Raw genomic sequence first — 21,389 nt, 5'->3', positions numbered from 1 at the left:
TACTATACTGAAGAGCAAACAATAGCACTGTTCTTTTCCATCATACTAAATCTCTATTGAACATTTTAATTAAAACTCACACCCCAAACATTATTCATTTTTTTACTGAAACACATTACTTGCAATTGGGTGATATAATGAGAACACTGCAAAAACTCCTGGTAAAACATACCCGAAGATACATGCTGAGACTAATAACAGAAGAATAATAAAAGAACACCTAATAGTAGACCCATTTTAACAAATACATTAAGGTCTTTTTATTATTTTTATTTTTCCACTTTTGTTAACTAACATGAAAACAGAAAAAATATGGATCGCCAAACCAATTTTCACAATCTGCTAATAGTTTTGCATTTCACTGGAACAGTCCTGGCAAACATTAACAGAATAATGTTGGTGCAACCATAAAACATTATAAGGCATATTTACACCATCCTTACAAAACGAACACACAGCCACACAAAAATCCTCACAAGGTTCAATTCCAAAGTCATTTTACATTTATAGCCTTGGTATTGAACAAAATATTTATCCAAGCAGCAGAAAAACCTCTTATTCTCGTGTGATCTACTTGTCACTATTATGCTCATGCAAAATAGGCATTTGCTTTATTGCATTAACATTGTTCAAAGTTTTTGCATTTAATTCTGTTATCATAAGCCCCATTTTGATTCTTCCAAAGAAATTTGTATCACTGCTATTATGTGGCCTTAGAACGAAGAATGATCTGATGATATATTTGTTTTACCAGTGAGAAGTCTGAAAATCATGATGACTTGGTCATGCACATTTTAACTATTATAAAAGAATCCATAATATTTCAGTTTGATTTTATTTGTTCTGTTAAAAAAAGAAAGGGAGGGGCAGGAGTCAACCCATGTCCTATCCAACATCCAGTTCACAGAAAGAAAGAAAGAAGCAGCAGGAATCACTCCAAAGAGTAGACCAGAAAGAAGTACATCAGTAGAAACTGGCAACATATTAAACATCTAATGCATCACCGACATGTCAAGAAATATTGAAAAACTATAGCCCATATTTTTGTAAGAGTTCAGATTGCCATGGGCGTTTCCTTTCAGGAAAATAATCCGGAATATGGATTTTTTTAAAATCCTGAATACATTTTTTCATCTCTTCCTCAGCACTTAGCTTCTCGCACACTTTCCTTTTGGAGAGGTTTGTTTCTCTTGACTTGCTAATGAGAGTTTGAAAAAGTTCACTGTTCCTGCGCTTGTCTGGGGGTGGCATCCACTGCACTGGGGCCTTCTTGGATGGCCGATCCAATGTTAGAGTATTTGGCAGATGCCCTGCAGGCTGCTGAGTGCCAGAAGCGCTTTCTTGAGGGGTGCTGGCTTCTGAGTGGCTGTCACAACTAGAAGTTGACAACTCATTGCAGGATGTTCCACTCTCGCTTCCTTTATCAGCAATTTTTTCATGCTTCCCCTCTTCATGTTCATGTTTGGGAGATATGGTTCTCTGAGGAGGTCCTAAAAGAAGGAGACAAATTATTAGTAAGTAAATCATACAGAACGCACACAATCTGTTCTATAATTATGTTCATTTTTTGCAGTTTTTTGCCAAGAAAAAAAACGTTAATACACTTCCCATTAAAAAGTCTTCCACTTCACGTCAAATAATGTTATTATGTTTATACATGATTTATATTGAAGAGGAAGCAGTTCGTGTCCCCTTCTTAGCACTGGAAGCTGCACTATTTTAACTGAAAATTAGGCAGCTATAGAGATTACCTGTCAATACAAAATCCACTAGACATTCTTTCCACGATACTGTACTATGTTGCTTTTTAAATCTTCTGCATGTCAAGATAATCCTGTTTACTGTACTTACAAAACGAAAGCTTCATTTTCATGAAGGAGTTTTATTTCAGGTCAACAAAACCATTCCTCATCTGAAGGTAATGTAATATGGTGTGAGACTGACGAAAAATTATGCTGCAATTCTGTACCTGAGAAACATGGACAATGGGATATGTCATTGCCCAAACCTCTATTATAACTCTTTCATGCTTCTTCTAGGGGAATCTGGCAATTTGTCTTTCCTCCCTGAATGAGATACGCTCTTTTTCCTGAAAATTGCCTCCCTTTCAGACACTTGGAAATGGATGAGCTATCAGATGCCACTCCATCAGAGGATGTATGGGAGGGTCTTGATTCACCTACACTGAGATCATGCAGCTTGATAAGCAAGGCATTCAAGAGAAAATTGGACAACCATCTGTCACATCTGCTTTGATTTGGATTTCTGCATTGAACAGGGGGTTGGACTTGATGGTCTTCAAGGCCCTCTCAACTCAATCATTATATGATTCTATGACTCCAAAGTTCCCAACTTCCTGCCTCTCTGATGTGGCAAAAATGTAGTAGGAAGTTTAAGAATTAGATTGTAAAAGAGGTAATCTGCCTTCCAGAGGTAGTATGAATAGAAGAAACAGTTTGCTGTCCCCTGAAGATGCTGGCCACAGAGACTGGCGAAACGTTAGGAAGAACCACTTTCAGAACACGGCCAAGAAGCCCAAAAAACCCACAACAACCACCAGAAGAAACTGTGTTGTTATAGTAGTAGTGCTTTTAAGATAGCTTTAGCTTGAGGCTCCAGGTGTCCTCTTGTTTGACCAACTTTGTTACTTTCTAAAGAAGTAATTTTTGCCTACAGTGGAGCTCAAGAGAAGTTTCTTTATAACATTTAAGGCTGCATATACTCAGGTTCTTCCATATCAGGAAAAACAACACAATTGGCCCAATTATACACAAGGGTGTTTTTCCCTTGGCAAGAAATCAAAAGAAGATTGCTCCCATTCATATCATTTATTCAACTTCACTGGGTTCTTAGTAAGTGCTAATGGCTGAAGCTCTTTCCTATGTGATGGCCTTTAGGTGTGCCAAGGAGCTTTTTTGCCCTGCTTCCGCTTCTCTAGGCCCCTCTTTTTTTAGCTCTTCCACCTCCTGAGGTGAAAGAAGTAAATCTGCCCAATGCTTAATCTCTCACTTCAATGCTTCTATAAATGGCTTGTGGTGACCCATGCCATTTTTGTGTCAGCTGCAGTTACTGTGTAAGTCACTGTATCATTGTTATTCAGTTAGTACATAGAAAATATCTCCTTTCTTTTAAGGTACTTTTTTTCTTTTACACTAATTAAAATGAAGCTTTTGTTTTAGTTTGACGAGCTCTGATTTTTAACTCTTTTCCCGCCTATCTATAGGATCTGGTCTTAGCCACTTTTGTTTTCTCTATTCATACATCCAATTAAGATAAGGTGAATCAAAATAATACAGTTGACTCCAGATGACAAAGACTGGAAGGCTGGAGAAGTACATGAAGTCTTATAGTTCTAAAGCATCTCTACTCTCAAAGCCAGGAAGTCTCAGAGACTATGGCCACTGACTAAAAGGAACTCATTTTGCACTAAAAGCACATCCCTCTTTGTTATAGCCTGTTTATGTTGGATCACACTGTTGCACTCAAGTTAGTACAGTGGTGCCTCGCTTGACGACAATAATGCATTCCATTAAAATTGCTGTTAAGCGAAATCATCATCAAGCGAAATTTAAAAACCCATTGAAATGCACTGAAAACTGTTCAATGCGTTCCAATGGGCGAAATACTTCATTGTGCTGCGAAGATTCTCCAAAGCGCGGCCATTTTCTGGTGCCTGTATAGCGAGGAATCTGTCCTTAACACAGTGGGGAGCCATTTTGCAACCCAACGATCAGCTGTTTTCTGATCATCGTTAAGTGAAAAATCAGTTCCTGAAGCAGGGAACCAATCGTTGTGAAGTGAATTTTCCCCATAGGAACATCGTTTTGCAATTACAATAGTGATCACAAAAAACCCATTGTAAAGCGGATTCGTCGTTTAGTGAGGTAATCATTAAGTGAGGCACCACTGTACTATAGTGTTTGGCACAATCGTGAATTTTTAGGGTAAGGTGTCTATAGAAGGCCCATGGGAACAGCTCTGAATGTAATTCTCCATGTGCACAGGATGAAAGATTTCAAGTGTATTTATGATGTACTGAAAGTAATGTTTGAAATGAACAACCTATATTTTCATTTTAGACTCATTGCTAAAATTTTCTGCATTGTTATACAAATGTCATTCGAAAACAATTCAATATTGTTTTTGTTTTATTGCTTTGCCACCCCACTGGGCCAAAAAACTGGGTAAAAATGCAGACCACTATACAGTGGTGCCTCGCTGTATGAAACATTGCTGTACGGAAAGAAAAAAGCCATTGGAATGCATTAAACTTAGTTTAATGTGTTCCAATCGGCTGATTTACTCACTGTACAGCGATGTTCCTCTATGGCCGGCAGCCATTTTCGCGCCCTCCCCTCGCTTAATGAGGGCGCGAAAACGCTGCGCGTGGCCATTTTGGGGCTTCCGGTGGCCATTTTGAAGCCGCGGAACAGCTGATTGAGGGCCCCATTGGGGCCGTCACTCTGCGATCGCATTAGTGATCGAAAAAACATCCCCGCAGAGCGAATTCATCGCTCTACGGGGCGCTCGTTCTGCGAGGCACCACTGTACTTTTTATAGCGACAGTATATATTGTGTTTTTATCCTGTTACTTCACCAAGGAGCTCATAGGAGTAAACATGATTCTTTCACTACGCTATTTTATCCACGCAATAGCTCTTCACGGATGGTTAGACTGAAAGAGTGTCCCAGTGTTAATCCATGAACTTCATGTCTTGATGGGGATTTGATTCTCTCCTGCCCTAGTCTGACATTGGAAACAGTAAGCTATGAACCTAGTCACACAAGGAAAATGTGGTCTATTCTCCCTATACTTTCTGTACCTCTGTTGTACTCAATCGTGGTCACATGGTTTATATCCAAGGACGAACGTTCCAAGAACTTTTAGCAATACAGATTCATTTCTCCCATTTGAATCATTATGGTTGGCTGGACCATAATACCACTTTATTTTTTCTCTTGCTTCAAGGGGTAATATTATATATAATATTTATTGATATATTAATATATCAGAAATAAGTCTCCCTCTAAGGTGTATGACTGTTATGGTCAGCCATAGCATTACCTGTCCGTCACAGCTGGGAGGGAAAATCTCAGCCAATGAGAGGGCGGAGGGTGGTGCAGAGGCGGGAGGAGCTGTGATATATAAGGTGTGGGTGAGGTATGAGTGGGTCAGATAAGAGATTGCTGACTGGAACTTAAGATGAGAGAATGAGCTGAGGGTTAAAGTGTTCTTAGAGTCAGTGAGAGTCAGTGAGAAAGAGTCTGGGAGAGCTAGTGCCTGAGAAACAATAATTGATTATTTCTTTAACAGTGATTTACCATTCCTTTCTTTTTGTATTCAATAAACCAAGTTTTTATTTTTAAAAGTTATACTGGCCTGCTGTATGATTTATTTATTAAGGAATGGTTGGTGGCAGTAAAGAAGAGTGAAGGGTTTTAAAGTGATGTGATGACCTCCCTTTGTGAGTCTTGAGGGAGGCCGTCACCATAAATTGGTGCCAGCTCGTGGGATCCGAAGATCCAGTGAAGCCTTGACTGGGAAAGGTGCCCAGAGCAGGGGTCTTTAGTTAGGGGATCTGAAGTGGAGAGCGTGGGTAACCTTCTAGGACTTGGCTCGCGGGGAGCAAGTCTAGTAGAGGGTCACTGAAACTTCAGATTGGGCTAAGACAGGGAAGCTCTGTGGTGACCATTTCTGAGTGGAGAGTTGCCCAAAGCAAAGGCTGTGGTGTTTTGGCTAGCTTGTCCTGAGTTAAGGGAAACTCTGAGGGGACAGAGCAGAGGCCAAAGGCAGTGAGGCTGAGGGAACTCTGTGTAAACAGCTAAACCTGGGTTAGGGTAGAGCTGTGTGTGTTTAAGATTTGTGCTGGGGCAGAGAAAGGAAAAACTCTGTTTTGGCAGGAGGCCTGGCGAAGGGCTGAAAGCCTAGTTACAGTTGCTAGCTAGACAGCGTGGGGGAGCAGCAACTTTATAGCAGACTCACTGACAGGAAAAAAGTGACTTTTAAATTGAGGCCTGAAAGTGAATCAGTGGCTTGAATAAAAGGAAATGCCCTTGACCAGGGGAAAAATAGCTGAAGAAAGGCAAGCTGAAATGGCAGCCGGCTCAGATGAGATGATTAATGAGGTGGAAGAAAGATTTACCTCAGCTCAAAAGGAAGAGTCCTCAAGAGAAGATTTAGCAGACCTCAGAAGATTGGAGTTAGCGAAGCACATGAATACAGAATGAAACAGCTAGAATTAAAAGAGAGAGAAAGGGAGGAAAGAATGAGGCAGATGGATGCCCAGTTAGAGAAAGAGGAGAGAGATAGGGAGGAAAGACTGAGGCAGAGGGAAATGGAGATTGCTCTAGAGAGAGAACGTATGTCTTTTGAACTCCGGAGAATGGTATTGATGAATCAGAACAATAATAATAATAGAGATTCCAACTCTGAAGGGGGTCAGTTATCAAAAGCAGACTTAAAGAAATTCCCAACTTTTAAAAAGGGAGATTGTCCAGAGGCATTCTTGACTTTATTTGAAAGAGCGTGTGCAGATTTTTCAGTTAGGGACTCTGAAAAGATGATCATTCTGAGATCCTAACTTAGTGGAAGCCTCGTTGAGATCTATGCAGAAATGCCAATTGAATTGATAAAAGATTATTCTGAATTTAAAAAGTTGGTGTTTGCCAGGTATGGCATCAATGCAGAACATCTGAGGCAAAAATTCAGATCACTAACAAAGAAACTTGATGAGTCTTACTCACAGTTAGGAGCCAACTTGGCTAGGTATTTGGATAAATGGCTGGTACAGGAGAAAGTTCAGACAATTGAGGATCTGAAGAATATTATAGGATTGGAACAGTTTTATTCCCTTTTACATGGTGAATTAAAATACTTGGTCAGAGACAAGAAACCTGAGAATTTGAAACAAGCAGGGGAAATCGCTGATTTCATTTCCCAGATAAGGAAAACTAGTTATTCTGAGGAAAAAAGTATGAGGAAAATTTGGGAGGACTATAATAGATATCCCAGGGGACAAGTTAAAAACCAGCAGAAGGTTGGCAGCCACTATGTGGGAAAGCCCTCAGAACAGAGCCAAGCCAGAGGTCAGAATTTCGAGGGAAAAGTAAAAGGGGCTGAAAATGAACCGTGGAATGTTACAATTTGCTTCAGATGCAATGTAAAGGGTCACATTGCATCCCAATGTCGAAAAGGCAGAGAAAATAAAGAATTTTTACCACAGAAAGTGAATTTAAATAAGCCAAAATCGGTTTATTGTGTCCAGAAGGAACAAATAACTCCACCAAGGGAGGAGTCAGTTGCCATAGTAACACCAGCAGAGCTCTCAGCAGCAGCTGATAATAGTGAAGCTGATCTTCCTGTGGCTGAGATCAGACATTGCCTTTTGATTAGAACAGATCACCAATTATTTGAGACAGCTGGAGATAATATTGGAATTTTAAACAACTTTCTGGCGCTGAGAGATTCTTGTTCGCAGGTGACCTTGTGTCATCCGGATATTGTGCCACACAAGTACATAATACCAAATGAAAACATGGCAGTGAAAGGGATAGGACAAGAAACTATTATCTTGCCTGTGCCTGAAGTGCCAGTTCATTATAGGCGATGGCAGGGATATTGGCATGTAGGGATTTCCTCACAACTGCCATCGGCCGTTCTTATTGGGACAGACCTCTCTGAGCATGTTAAGAGAGTTTTAGTTCTAACACATTCACAACAAGAGCAAACAGAGGCTGCTGAAGGAAATGATGACAGTCAGGGTGAACAAGCAACTGAAAATATACAACAAGCTGAGACATTCACACTGGATATACCACAACACAGTAGGTTTTCCCAAGAACAGCAAGCAGATCCCACTTTAAGAAGTTGCTTTGATAAAGTGTCTGGAATACAGTTAACCCCTGAAACGCCTGAAAGATTCCACGTTAAGCAGGGATTACTGTACAGGGAAACATTGGTAAACCTTTCAAAAGGGGGAGATGGGATTCAAAGACAGTTGGTGGTGCCTGTTAAATACCACCAGAAAATATTAGAAAGGGGACACTCAGATATATTTGCTGCTCATCTAGGCATTAATAAAACCAAGCAAGGAATAACACAAAACTTCTATTGGCCAGAGATAGGAAAGCAGATTAAAAGTTTCTGCCAGAGCTACGATATTTGCCAGAGACAGGGTAATAACCGGGACGAAACGAGGGCTAAGTTATGTCCATTACCCGTAATCTCTACACCATTTCTATGTATTGGCATGGACATTATTGGGCCATTGCCTAGTGTCACAAAGAGGGGAAATAGATTTATTCTCACTATTGTGGACCATGCCACACGATATCCAGAGGCTATTCCTCTAACTAACATCGAGACTCATACAGTGGCTGATGCCCTGGTGAGCTATATGAGTCAAATGGGCTTTGCTTCAGAGATTGTGACTGACTTGGGAACCTCTTTCACTTCAAAACTCATGAAGAGACTATGGCAAAATTGTGGTATCAGACATTTAAGCATTTCCCCATATCATCCGCAGAGTAATGGGTTAACAGAAAAATTCAATGGTACCCTGATGCGCATGATTAGAGCTTATTCAGCTGAAAATCCAAATAACTGGGACCAGAAAATACAATGTCTGTTATATGCATATAGATCAGTACCACAAGACAGTACCAGATTCAGTCCGTTTGAATTGCTGTTTGGGAGGAAAGTAAAAGGTCCACTTGATTTAATTAGACAGAATTGGGAACAAAGCATAGAAGATGATCCTCAGAATGTAGTCTCATATATAGACACCTTAATGAATACCCTGAGAAGAAATTTAGAATTAGCAGCTGAAAACCTACAAGCACAGAAAACCAAACAAAAAGTCTGGTATGACCGTAAGGCTAGGGAACGAAGTTTTAACCCTGGAGACGAGGTGCTAATGCTAAGGCCCATCAAGGGGAACAAATTACAATTGAACTGGGCAGGACCATACAGGATCATTACTAAAATGAATGATCTTAATTATATAATTGAAGATGATGAACATCCAGGCAGAAGGGTAGTTCATGTGAATGCAATTAAACCATATTTTAGAGAAGAAAATAGGGTGTTGTTTGCAATGAAAGCGGCTGATAAGGAGGAACATGACTTGCCTTTCTGGGAAGGGAGAGGTGAAGTTAAGTTCAACCCAGAGGAGGTTAAAATCAGCCCTGCGCTCACCCATGAACAGCAGAAGGAACTAAAATCCTTGGTTGCCAAGTACCGACATGTTTTTCAGGGCAAGCCTGGGTTAGCTAAGGGGGTGGTGCACAGGTTGGACACCGGGGATGCACGCCCACCGGTAGTTGCTCCGTACAGAAGACGAACCCAGCTAGCCAAGCTTTGTGGCCAGAAAGCAAAGTTTGGTCAAGATAAGAGGAAGGGGAAGCCCAGAAGAAAACATGCATGGCCATACTGGGAAGGCGGAGGCTTGACCTACCTAAAGCTAAATAGGTCAGGACGTTGCCTAACCCCGCCAGTGATGCAAAGGGTAAAAGGATGGCGAGTTAGGTTTTGTCTAGCTATGCCCTTGCTAAAGGGTGCAATCAAGAGCATCATGGTGGCAGCTCCAGAGGTAAAACTCTGTAGAGCAGCCAGAGTGACTCGGCGGAAGGAGAGATGGAAGACCACGTCGGTGGCAGACCACGTCCAGAGGGGGCTCGAGTGCCAGAGGGGCGTCGCCATCGTGGAGAGGACGGGATTCGGGTCGGGAGTTGTGCCGAGCCAGGCAGATGACTGCGAGATACTTCATCTGAGGTGGTTCCGGAGAGGAAAGCTGCAGTTTGGTGAGGGACCCCAGCTATCGGCAAGGTGTAAGTTTTGTGAAGGTACCGAGGGAGTCGGACTTCACCACACCTCCAGGTGTGCTGGAGGGTAGAACATTTCATTTATGGACATTAGGACTCCACCATGGTTACAGTTTTGGACTCTCGAAAAGGACTAGAACGTGGTGGTGAGAGAGAACTATTATGCCTGACAACCTGGACTGTGAAAGATGTAAGTGCAGGCGAAAGAGATTCAGAACTGTGCCGCAGATGCCCTATCCAGAAGACTAGACGACTGAAGGAGAACAATGGACTTTTAAAAGGGTTAATGTATTGAAAAGTTTGTTGTATATGTACTTACTGATATGTTGTTTATTATATATGCATATGTATTTGAACGTAAGTATAATTTACATGGTGTAGTATGATGTTAAGCTTATGCATGAATTATCCTGGTAAGTGTTGATGAAATGTTGGGGAATGTGATTGTTTATGAAATGTTGGGGAATGTAATTGTTTATCAAAGCTCCTCATTGTTTTGGGAGAAAAGCATGTTAGCTTTCCCCCACAAAACAACTTATTAAGGGGGGAGGTATTGTTACGGTCAGCCATAGCATTACCTGTCCGTCACAGCTGGGAGGGAAAATCTCAGCCAATGAGAGGGCGGAGGGTGGTGCAGAGGCGGGAGGAGCTGTGATATATAAGGTGTGGGTGAGGTGTGAGTGGGTCAGATAAGAGATTGCTGACTGTAACTTAAGATGAAAGAATGAGCTGAGGGTTAAAGTGTTCTTAGAGTCAGTGAGAGTCAGTGAGAAAGAGTCTGGGAGAGCTGGTGCCTGAGAAACAGTAATTGATTATTTCTTTAACAGTGATTTACCATTCCTTTCTTTTTGTATTCAATAAACCAAGTTTTTATTTTTAAAAGTTATACTGGCCTGCTGTATGATTTATTTATTATGGAATGGCTGGTGGCAGTAAAGAAGAGTGAAGGGTTTTAAAGTGACGTGATGACCTCCCTTTGTGAGTCTTGAGGGAGGCCGTCACAATGACTATGTGAGTGTACTCGACAGTACAAGTACTAGCCCCTCTACACAGCTTTCCTCCTCCTCTGTTCACCCACAGCTATTGTCTCCAGCCCCTTCCATTCCTGTTGCATTTGAACCCCATGTGGGTGAGGGGCAGACTCACACATGAGGGTGAAAATCAGAGGGAATATTGATTGGAAAGGGATCTCTGGTTTCGGAAAGTGTTCCTCTGTTGCACTGGCTGCTCCTCCAGAAATTCATTGCACACAATGGACTTGGGATATCCGAGATCACCTCCCACCCCCTGTGACATTGGCATACCAACATTTCAATGTGTCTTCCCACAGGAAAGAAAAAAATTACTTCCCAGTAATGTAATGGTAACACCCCTCCCCCCCCAAACACACTTTTACCAATGTATTGATGTATCAGGCACAAAAAATTGGGGAGAAATGTGCACACTGCAGTAATGGCGGTCACCTTCCTGGCTTTGATTTTGAAAAGAAGCGGGGCATGTCATGCACACAGGCAATCCTGGTAAGGAATATACCAATAAAGCAAAGGTACAAAATAACTCAAACCTCCTGGCAATGGGGAAATGTTCCGCAGTTACATTGCTAGCTGGGAAAATGTCTCGGTCTTGACTCTGTGTTGTGTAACCAGGAAAAAAAATATTGACATAACTGGTGGATAACTACATAACCTTCTCCTAGTGTGACTGGGGCCTATTTGGGCTCATTGAGACATTATCTTCTGTCATCCAAATGATATAAATATGCTTACTATATAGTCATTCAGTCCTACTTCTCTGGAAGACAATTAGCACAACTTTAAACAAAGAACCTGAACAGCATAAAAAGTGCAGCTTGGGAAGAAATGCAAGCACTGATCTTCAGTCTCTTATAACACCCTTCTGTGCAATGTGATTAGGCTGGAGTGACCCATGGAGCCCTGCAAAAATTCCTCCACACAGTCTCTGCATCTTTGCACACAGCAGGATTGTACATGAAATAAGCAGCTTTCGATAAAGCTTTCAAACATTTTCAGCCTTGAATGAAGAGAGTCCCATGAAAGGCACATAACTGAGACTTACTTTATGGTATATATTAATTGGGGAGTGTAACAGAAACCTCCAAGTAACCCTAAACTATAATGTAGGACACAAAACAAATGTTGTAATAATAAACATAACTGGCTTCTTAATGAGTTAAATGACAGAAATTAAAGGAAATGGAGAGTATCAAACACATTAATGGGATTGTTCAAAGTAGCAAAGGCAAAATATGTACTGTATCTTGATTTATCCCATTAAGTTTTATTATAGATAAATGTTAAATGGGTAAAAGCTGTTTTCCACAGTAATTACTGTTCTCTGTTGGCATGGACTTTGCTGGTAGTATCTCACTTGCTTGAGTGCAAAACATATGACTTTTATAATTGGATTTGGCTGTTTTGCCCAAAGGTTTTCAGTTTTCCATGTGTGTGATTATATTCTTGGGCTTGTGGATTTTTCAAAATGAGGGGTACTTGCATGATTGCGATTGAAAATAAAAGGAGACCTTTATTTTAAATTCATTTGTCTTCTTTGAGATGACATCAAGATTTTTGTGTACAAGGCTGCTGCGATGGATGTAATTCCCATAAGGGAAATTATCCTTCAAGAATAGTGGGCTCAGTGGTGATGTAAAATGTAACATAGTGCTTTGAAAGCAATGAAGTAATCTGTTGTTAGGACTCAAAACATCTAAATTGCAATCTGTTATCCAAAAAAATGCCACTAAAGTTCTAGGACTTGGTATTTTTCTTACTTTGCTAAAAGAATTGAGCCAGATTGTCTTACACAGTTTTGTTTGCTAGATGAGAGGAATTTCCCAACATTTTACTTGTCTATAGGGATGGAATAAAAACATTCAGAGACAATGCACAAGAAAGTCAGGCTTAGGGCCTACAGTGGTTGCAGAAGACATAAGCCCTACTTAGCTATCACCCTGAAAGCATGTGGGGCTAAATAATGGAAAAGATGAAGACATGCACATAAGCTTTGATGTCATGTCACCTCCCCATCATTGGGTGGTGTAGAGACATGGAGATGTGGCGTATATGCATGTCCCCAATCCCCACTGTCTTTGAGCTATACACACTTTCAGCTGAATGCCTAAACAGGGCTACTTTATTACTTCTCCTACACCACTTCTAACTTTTCCTTTTGAATGGCTAATGGACTAGCAGTGCTGGTGACCTCAGGCTTGTCTTGCTCCTTCCTTCAGTGCTGTATTCTGCGCATATTGTTCTTGATTGAGGCAAATACTGTTTATTTTAACTTTAAAATGTAATGCATTGGTTGGGCACTTTGGAGAAACTTGCCAGGGTTACCTCTTTGCACCTGCAAGTTTCATAGTAGCAAAACTGCCAATGGCAGATGAACTGTGGGCAGCAACAATTGCACCAGCAGGTAAGCAGCCAGGAAGACATGGCCATTCCAGTGATGGTGGTGAGCTATAGATGTACATTCTTGCTTGTCTTGTCCTTACAAGGAACTGAATATTTGTAGCACTCTTAGAAAAAAACATAGTTTTTTAAAGAAGCCAAAAAAAAAATCACAACAAAACCAAATTAAGCAAAAAGTAAAATGTATTGTTTTGACAATAAAATGAATGAGTGGGTGGCATTGAAGGGCATGAACCAAATACAAGTACCTGAGCTCTCTGGAAGCTGTTTAATACAGATACAATAAATAAATTCTGAATTTTGGCTTTATATGTAAACATTGCTTGTAATGTGGCCACCAGCCTTGGTCACAAATGAAAGAAGGTAATGCTACAATTATTATATTTGAGAATATAGATTCAAACTACGGTTTAATCCTGCAGCTCATTTCTAATTTGTCTCCAGGGGATAGTTGTTCCAAGTAGAGGGAGAAGCACTTTCCTTGCAGTGTAACTTAGTGCCCTGTTGTATTTCACAAACAGGAGCAATAAAAACAAGGCAAACATATGTGAAAATTAAGACATCTTAGAGGAAATAGCTAAAAGAGAAAGAGAACAAAAATTGAAGAGCTCTTTTCAGTTGTTACCTTCTCCAAATATAAAGTGATGTGAGAAGGAGAAATGCCTGTTTTTGCGTAGGCTCTACATATGAGCAAGAAACCTGGAGCATCTGGGTACTTGCATGTGCTTAAATGTGAGCAGGAGTTTCTTCTCCTCAAATGGGTTGCTCATGTGAAGAAAAGGGATTCCCCTTTTCTTCACATGGAGCACAGGGGCCAGTTGCTCTGAGCCAAACAACTCGGCAACAACTGAATCAGGTTTTAGTTGCTTATCTTATGCATTATTTCATTTCATTTCTCAGCCACCTTTCTATTGATGAGGGGATCCAAAACAGCTGCAAATGGATTAAAACAACTTGGACTAAAACCACAATAAATTACAAGTTATAAGAAGAATTTATCATGTAAAGGTAATTAAAATCTAAACATTTAAAAAGCTTCAAACACATGCTTGAAAAGAACATGTACCCTGCATCCAAAATGGATTCAGTCTTGCTCAGTTTTTAGAGGCCTTCCTAAAAAGGCAGATGATTCACTGTTGCTGAAAAGATAAAAGGCAGGGGGCCAGCCTAACCTTCCAAGGGGAAGCATTCTACAACCTGGGAGCAAACACAGACAAGGCTGTCTCTCATGATCCCATTAAATGCATCTGTGAAGGCAATGGAACCAAGAGAAGGGTCTCCCTCTGAAGATCTTAGCAGCCAGAAAGGCTCCTATGGGGAGATATAGTCCTTCAGATAGCCTAGACCCAAACTGTATAGGGCTTTATAAGTCATAACCAGCATTTTGAACTAGGCCTGGAAACAGAATCATAACCAGTGCAGCTGCTGTAACAAGGGAGCTATATGTCCCTTGCAGCTGGCCCCCATGAGCAGTCTAGCTGCAGCATTTTTAAGCAGCTGAAATTTCTGAACTGCTTTCAAAGGCAGCCCAAAGTAGAACATATTACAGTAATCCAAACTGCCCAGACAGCTCAGAGGGATACTATGGCTGATGGTATCAAAAGCCAGTAGAACCAATAGACACACACTCCTCCTATCAATTTCTGGCACAGGTCATTCAACAACATGAGCAAAGGTGTCTCCATCCCATAATCAGGCCTGAAGGCAGACAGAAATGGATCTAGATAATCTGCCCCATCCAGGAATCCTTGGAGCTAAGAAGCCACCACATGCTTCAGTACCCTGTCCAAAAAAATACTCAAGACTGCCCAATAACTGCCTAATACAGTGGTATTAAAAGAGGGCTTCCTCAATAATGGTCTGATTAATGCCTCCTTTAGGCATCCTCAGGCTGCACATATTGAAACAGAGGCACGGTGGGGCCAGTGTTACATCAACATGACCTGTATCAGCTAAAGTCAGAGCAGACCTAAGCAACTTTTTTGCAAAATGCTGTGTAATTTCCTTACAATGGGTCATTAAGTGATCAACATCTTGCTCCCATGGGGCAGGCAGCAGGCCCTTGGTCACCCATAACAACACTGGACAACTCTGCCAATGCAATGGTGTCAGAGAAGAATACTTTGCTGTAGCCACTGCCAAGGCATAGGCTTTCAAATAAGATCTACCCTGACTGGCTGGACCTGCTACCATCACCCTCTGGCTTCCATGCCATTAGTTTCATGACTGTTGGCTTCAGTGGCTCCTCTCTGTGGGAAGGGACATTTGGGAACATCATGTCCACAGCCTTGGCCACTTCCCCACTGCAGAGGTTAGCCAGGGCTTTGACAGGATCATCTGCCAAGGGACAGGAAACTTCCCAAAAGCTGTCAGGAAACCATTAGGATCCATCAGTCTCCTGGGGTAGACCATCTTAATAGGTTCCCCACTCCTGTAGAGTTCATGAATCCTAGTAAGTCTAAACTACCCCAGATAGTAATCTGTCCATGCCAAAGGAATCACAGAGAGTCCTTTTGCATCCAGTTCACCATCATCCTGTCAAGCACAGAAGACCAAGTCCAGGGTATGCCCTGCTAAATGATTTGGGCCAGATACCAATTGGTCATAGAGTCATGAGCTACTCCTGATAAGGTGGATTTTGAGTGCGTGTAAAGGTCCCCCATGAGAAAAAGCTGCGAAAACTCCACCATCACCCCCAACACCAACTTGGTCAGCTCAGACAGAGAGATTGTGGGATGAGTGGTACACCAACATAATGCCCTTTATGTCCCGGATACCAACTTTTAGCTAAAAACATCCAAACCCAGAAAACTGGAATATGGCACCTGTTGAGGCGAACAGAATCACAGCAGACTCCTCACCCCAACCCAACCCAGGTCTGGTCTGCTGCTGCAGAAGAACACAGGTGAACAATACTGGAAGAGACTAACTCCTCCAGCTTCATCCAGTTGGTGTCAATGGTATAGGCCAGGTCAGAATGCTCATCTAGGATCAGGTGTTTCTTCTTTCACTGACATGGCAGAGTACTCAGAAGTGGTTTATCATTATCTTTTTCTGGAGCAATTTGGAACCATGTAAGTAGCCCAGCACCTGAACAATAATTCCAGAGCCAGGTGCTCAATCTCACTGAGTGATCCAGCCAGTCTAAGAAGCTAAGCGGATTAGCACTAGCCCAGTATGAATATATGCACATTGATTTTGGAGCCATTTATCTTTCAAATCCCGCAGAGTTTCTCATTGAGAGATAAGGGTGTAAACCTGTGACGGTTATACATGCATGCACATACATATACACACAAGTGATGGAAAGTTAACACAAGAGGGGTATCTACCAGTTTTCAGTGATGTTAAGCAAGAAAGAAGAAAGAAAGAAGAAAATGTGCTATGAGATCCAGTCAACGAAAAAGCTTATTAGCAGAGAATGAGTTAGAAGAAAAATTCTAAGTCAGAGTGTAAGAGAAATACTTCCCTATGGTTAAAGAAGCAATTGAGTTACAGAAGTTCAAACAAACAGACAGATAGACACCAAAAGTGGTCTTAAGTGCCCACAGAGTGGTTTGCTCACTAATGGAACAAATTTTCTCCTTTCTCCATTAGCTCTGTCTTCACAAGAACAGGGTCAAAATGATAGCACAGGGACAGTTATCATGTGGCAACTAGAAGGAGAGGAATTAGCTAAGAGAATGGTTTGTGCAGTAGCAGTTCTGAAAATCCTTGGAAATAAAATACCTGCTGTTTTTAATGTAAAACATTTATTTACTCCTTCTGCATTCCTCTTTATCCGTACAATCTTGTCAGCTTTCCTACACTAGCACAGTCCAGGACAACCTTGCATTGCTTTTTTAAAAAACCCACAAACCTTAGTTCCCTTTGCTTCCTCTTTATTTCCCAAACTAAGCACTTGGGCCACTTTACAGTATTCTCCCTAGCTATGCTGCTGCTTTCCCAAGATCACTGTCCAAGCCATAATACCCAGAGCCTTTTAGTACATGGCAGTCAGCTTATCATGCTTTGTGCCTTCAGTTAAAGCTCTACTGCAAATTCCTAGCAAGTGTTCATTCATGATGAGCTTGAGTGCTCTCAAGTACAGGCTCAGAAGATAAAAGGTGGAGGGGAGTAGAGGGCTTGGGCTTCCCATTTGAAATGGTAAATCAAAGCCTGATAGACTAGATATGGAGGACATTATCTGTGTCCCTTCTGATACTTCTTATGACACCACAGGAAAGAAAGAAGTGCCTCTTCACTGTCCAAGAATAAAATCCAAAAGGGGATAACTAACTAGAGATGCAGTCCACAATACATCAGCTTCTCCAAGACATAGCCTAGAAAACTCAAAATGAGGCACGTATTCTCATTCATCTGTTCCTGTATTCTTTGTCATGACTGCCATGTTTGGGAGATGATACTAAGCTCCATAAGAAGCACTATTCATATTAGGCATGTTCGCAGAGCACACTACCTGACTGGGGAGGAAGCTATGTGGCTTGAAGGATATTGACTCACAATCTAAAAAATAGAAACATGTTAAAATAATGTCCAGAATACTGCTTCTCATGCTCACTAGTATAATTCCAACAGTGCAACTTTCTGTGGTAAATTACTGCCAGTTAAAATCTTGGTGCTTGTTTTCTTGGTTCCAAAGTAGTTATATGACTTGTGCAATTAACAAAACAAAACAAATGCCAACATCTTACCTGGCAACAATTCACTACTGGAATGTACTTTACCTTTTTCCTGTCCCCTCCCCAACTTGGGCAGTCACAATGGAGGTCTGATCTACAGAAAGATATAATTAATTGGGAACATTGCCATAGAGAGGTTGGCAAGGTATTACAACAGCAGTGCTCAACTGCTATTTGTAAGCAAGCGCTTACAATTAACTGAAGCTCATTTGGTAAAACAGTTCTTTTCATTAGAGCATTCATTTATGTCATCTTAAATATTTTTTTCAAAGTTTTAGTTTTATGATAAGACTCTAAAACAGGTTGCGAATATAAAGAAATATCTCTTATGCAAATTCATCTGATCTAGGTTTAAGGAATAATAAAGGTTACTTGTCTTCCAATAAAGCACAGAGATTCATGAATGATGAAAACATACAATCTGCCTGGGGAAGACAAAAGATGAACCACTCTGGTTCAGCAAAGCACATATGGATAGCTCTTCCTGTAAGCACACGTGGCCTGCTGATATTGGTATTGTCTTCATATCCAGAGTCCTGTTATAATACGAAGCCAATACTAACTCAGGGACCATGCTCTTGACTGTTTCTTCTTATATAGAAAGGAAAAGGAAATACACCTGACACAAAAGGTTACATTAAAATACAATGGTTAGTCTCTAAGGTGTCACATGTTTTGTTTTGCTTTGTTTTGTTTTGTTTCTTTGGATTTTGCCTGATATCATGACACTTTTTGTTATCAAGATACAAAACTAGACGTGACAACTGCAAAATGCAACTCAAGCATTTGAGAGGCTATCAGAATATGAAAGGCCACCTGTAGTAAAAAAACAAAACAAAACAAAATTGTGACTTTGAAAATGAGGGGATACAATCTAAAGGTTTAACTAGGCATGCCGGTGGCACAATCCATGTGGAAAGATGGCAAGCAAAAGAGACTTGCTGGTTCTGAATCCTTCACTGGTCTACCACTGTGGCCAATGAAGGATTTGAAGACAAAAAAAGCCAAGCTGACAAAATATTTGGCCCTGTTCTGCAGTCTGTATGGTTGCTTAATTCATTCTAAAATAGAGCTGTGGGGGGCATTCCTTTGTGATGTATGCAGTGGGTTGGGACAAGAGAAAGGGTGGCAGAAAAACCATCTCCTCTATTTTTTGCTTTTTACATTTTTTAAAAATATATATTTTAATAAGTGACACAGTACAATTTCAGATATAAGGGAGTATCCATACTTGTACTGCTGTAGTGGTATGTCACTTAATAAATTAAACAAAAAGAGAGAGAAGTCACAATGGCCTGTAGAATGACAGCTGCAACAAAAGGCAGGGAAGGGGAGGGTGTGTCAGTAACTGAAAGGGGGAGAAATTGGAGCAATCTGAAGTGCTGTCGGGATTCTTCATACAGAAAAAAAATGTTTCCCATCTGAATTGAAGGATTGCACAAGTGCAAGATAATACAGATAGCACTGACAACCTTTTAATGAGATCTCAGATCACTCCATATTCCCCTGTCTAGTCACCTCCTTAATGTTGCTCCTCTGTGGACATTTTATCTAAAGATGTTGTGTTCTGGGCAAATTGACTATTTGAGATTATCTGCCTAATCCTGTTGAAACTGATTCTTTAGATGATAGAATAGAAAGACTCAGATGTTCCACTATGTATTACTGCATTCATCATGCATATGTAATGATCAAGAAAATAAATATATATATATTTATTTTCAAAACCAAGGCAACTTAAGCCATTCTGGGACCACATATTGACAGTGCAAGTAGGATGCTATATGTCTGAACATGTGCCCATCAAAATACCAGACCCAATACAAAAATACAGCAAAATAGAGAGAAGGATAATAGAATAATTCTGATTTCTTGCTTTCCATAGAGTAGAGAATTAATGTGATCCCTCACCTATTCTGAAATCGTTATGATTCAAGAGCAATTCTAAAGGGTTCTTAGTTATGCTTACTCTCCCTTCATTCCTCCCAGTACAATTTAAATGCAGAAGAGGAAATTCAGTAAGGTAAAGAGATTTAAAAAGAAAAGATAACAAGGTAATGAGAGGACAGACATAAGTTTAATTGGTGATAAAATGTCAATATTCCGATAAATGTATATCAGATGTCCATTAGATTTAACTGGACTCTTTCTCTCCTTCCCTCCTTGGGTGCAATAAATAATTTTAAAAAGACAAATTGCAAAAGAAATCATCTGACTTCTGTGAAATAATAAAATTTTAGTTTACCAAAACTAAGGAGGAAACACTGAGGAGAAATAAGGAAAACATACTAACTAACTTGATTTGGTGACACAGAGATAGTAATATTACTTGTCCATTATTTTCACTTACTTATTTTACTTTATAAACTGTCCATTACTAAAGTTCAGTGATAATGTGCATGATGCTTTTAGATGTGATTTCATATTATAATGTAATACCATCTCGCAGCGTAGAAAATCCAAATACTTAACTGCTTTTGAAGAGAGACTGAAGTTTAAAAATGGGAAATAAACTGATATGTTGGATTGGCAATACTGTTCCATTATTTTTTGCTAACTCCAGAATTAAAAGCCACACACCTAGGAGCACAAGCAGAAACTGGGGAGGTCACTACTAAAAGTGGGTCATCCCCAAATGTTTTATTCAGACGTGATGCAGCTACAAAGGTAGCTGAATGGACATTTAAAGAGAAGATTTGAAATAAGTTGGGTTCGAGGTTTGATTTTTAAAGGCCTATTATTTTGCTTGCTTGCTTGCTTTGCATTATTCCTTTTCATCTCTCTCTCTCTCTCTCTCTCTTTTTAACACATCTTTATACTGTAGCAGTGATATATTGGGAGTGGCACTTTACTTGAGGCAGGATGCTTCCTGAGCTGTGGAAGATATGGGGTAACATTGTGCTGAGGGACTGAGAAGGAAGTTGGAAGTGAAGATCAATTTAGTCATCTCAGGCCTGTCCCCTCTTCTCTAAATTTCCCCATTTCCTAAGTGAAAAGCCACTGATTGCTTACTTCTCTATCCTTGGTTACTGTTGCTGTTGCTGATAAATGCCATGATGGTATGAAATAAATATTCGTATCATTCAAATGAAGAGAGTTCAGCTAGCATAACTCAGGAGGTGAGCCAGGATTCATCTACCTCTCTACGCTGTAGCTTTCAGGTCCCGCAATAACTGGTTGTCTCGGAGGGCTTTTTAAACAAATTGTTGTGCTCTGTTGTTTTAAATGCGTTTTAGTATTGATTTTATTACTGTTTTAATGTAACCTTATTTATATTTATTTTATAGCAAAAAAATTAATCCTATGATTTAGACTTGCATGATGTTGTCCATATAAATTTATTCATCCAGCAAAGGGATTAAGAAACCATTGGTGACTGTAAAAATGTACCACACAGACTGATGATCACATGCTCATTTAATTTGGTATTACAGTACTTTGTTCCAACAGTAAC

At 40.4% G+C, this 21,389-nt stretch overlaps 1 protein-coding gene across 1 annotated transcript in view; it reads right to left on the bottom strand.

The window, feature by feature from the left end:
• Positions 1-235: 235 nt before the first annotated feature.
• The window catches only part of KCTD8 (potassium channel tetramerization domain containing 8), a 66,961-nt gene continuing 45,807 nt past the window's right edge, over positions 236-21,389 (bottom strand). Inside the window, exon 2 of the mRNA XM_020786177.3 lies at positions 236-1,490. Coding sequence (XP_020641836.1) covers positions 1,030-1,490 — 461 coding nt within the window. The 3' untranslated portion in view covers positions 236-1,029. The remainder of the gene's footprint in view (positions 1,491-21,389) is intronic.

This window comes from Pogona vitticeps, chromosome 5 (genome assembly GCF_051106095.1).
Source record: "Pogona vitticeps strain Pit_001003342236 chromosome 5, PviZW2.1, whole genome shotgun sequence".
NCBI lineage: Eukaryota > Metazoa > Chordata > Lepidosauria > Squamata > Agamidae > Pogona > Pogona vitticeps.
The sequence above is the reverse complement of the archived record's forward strand: the minus strand, read 5'-3'. Positions and strand labels throughout refer to the sequence as shown.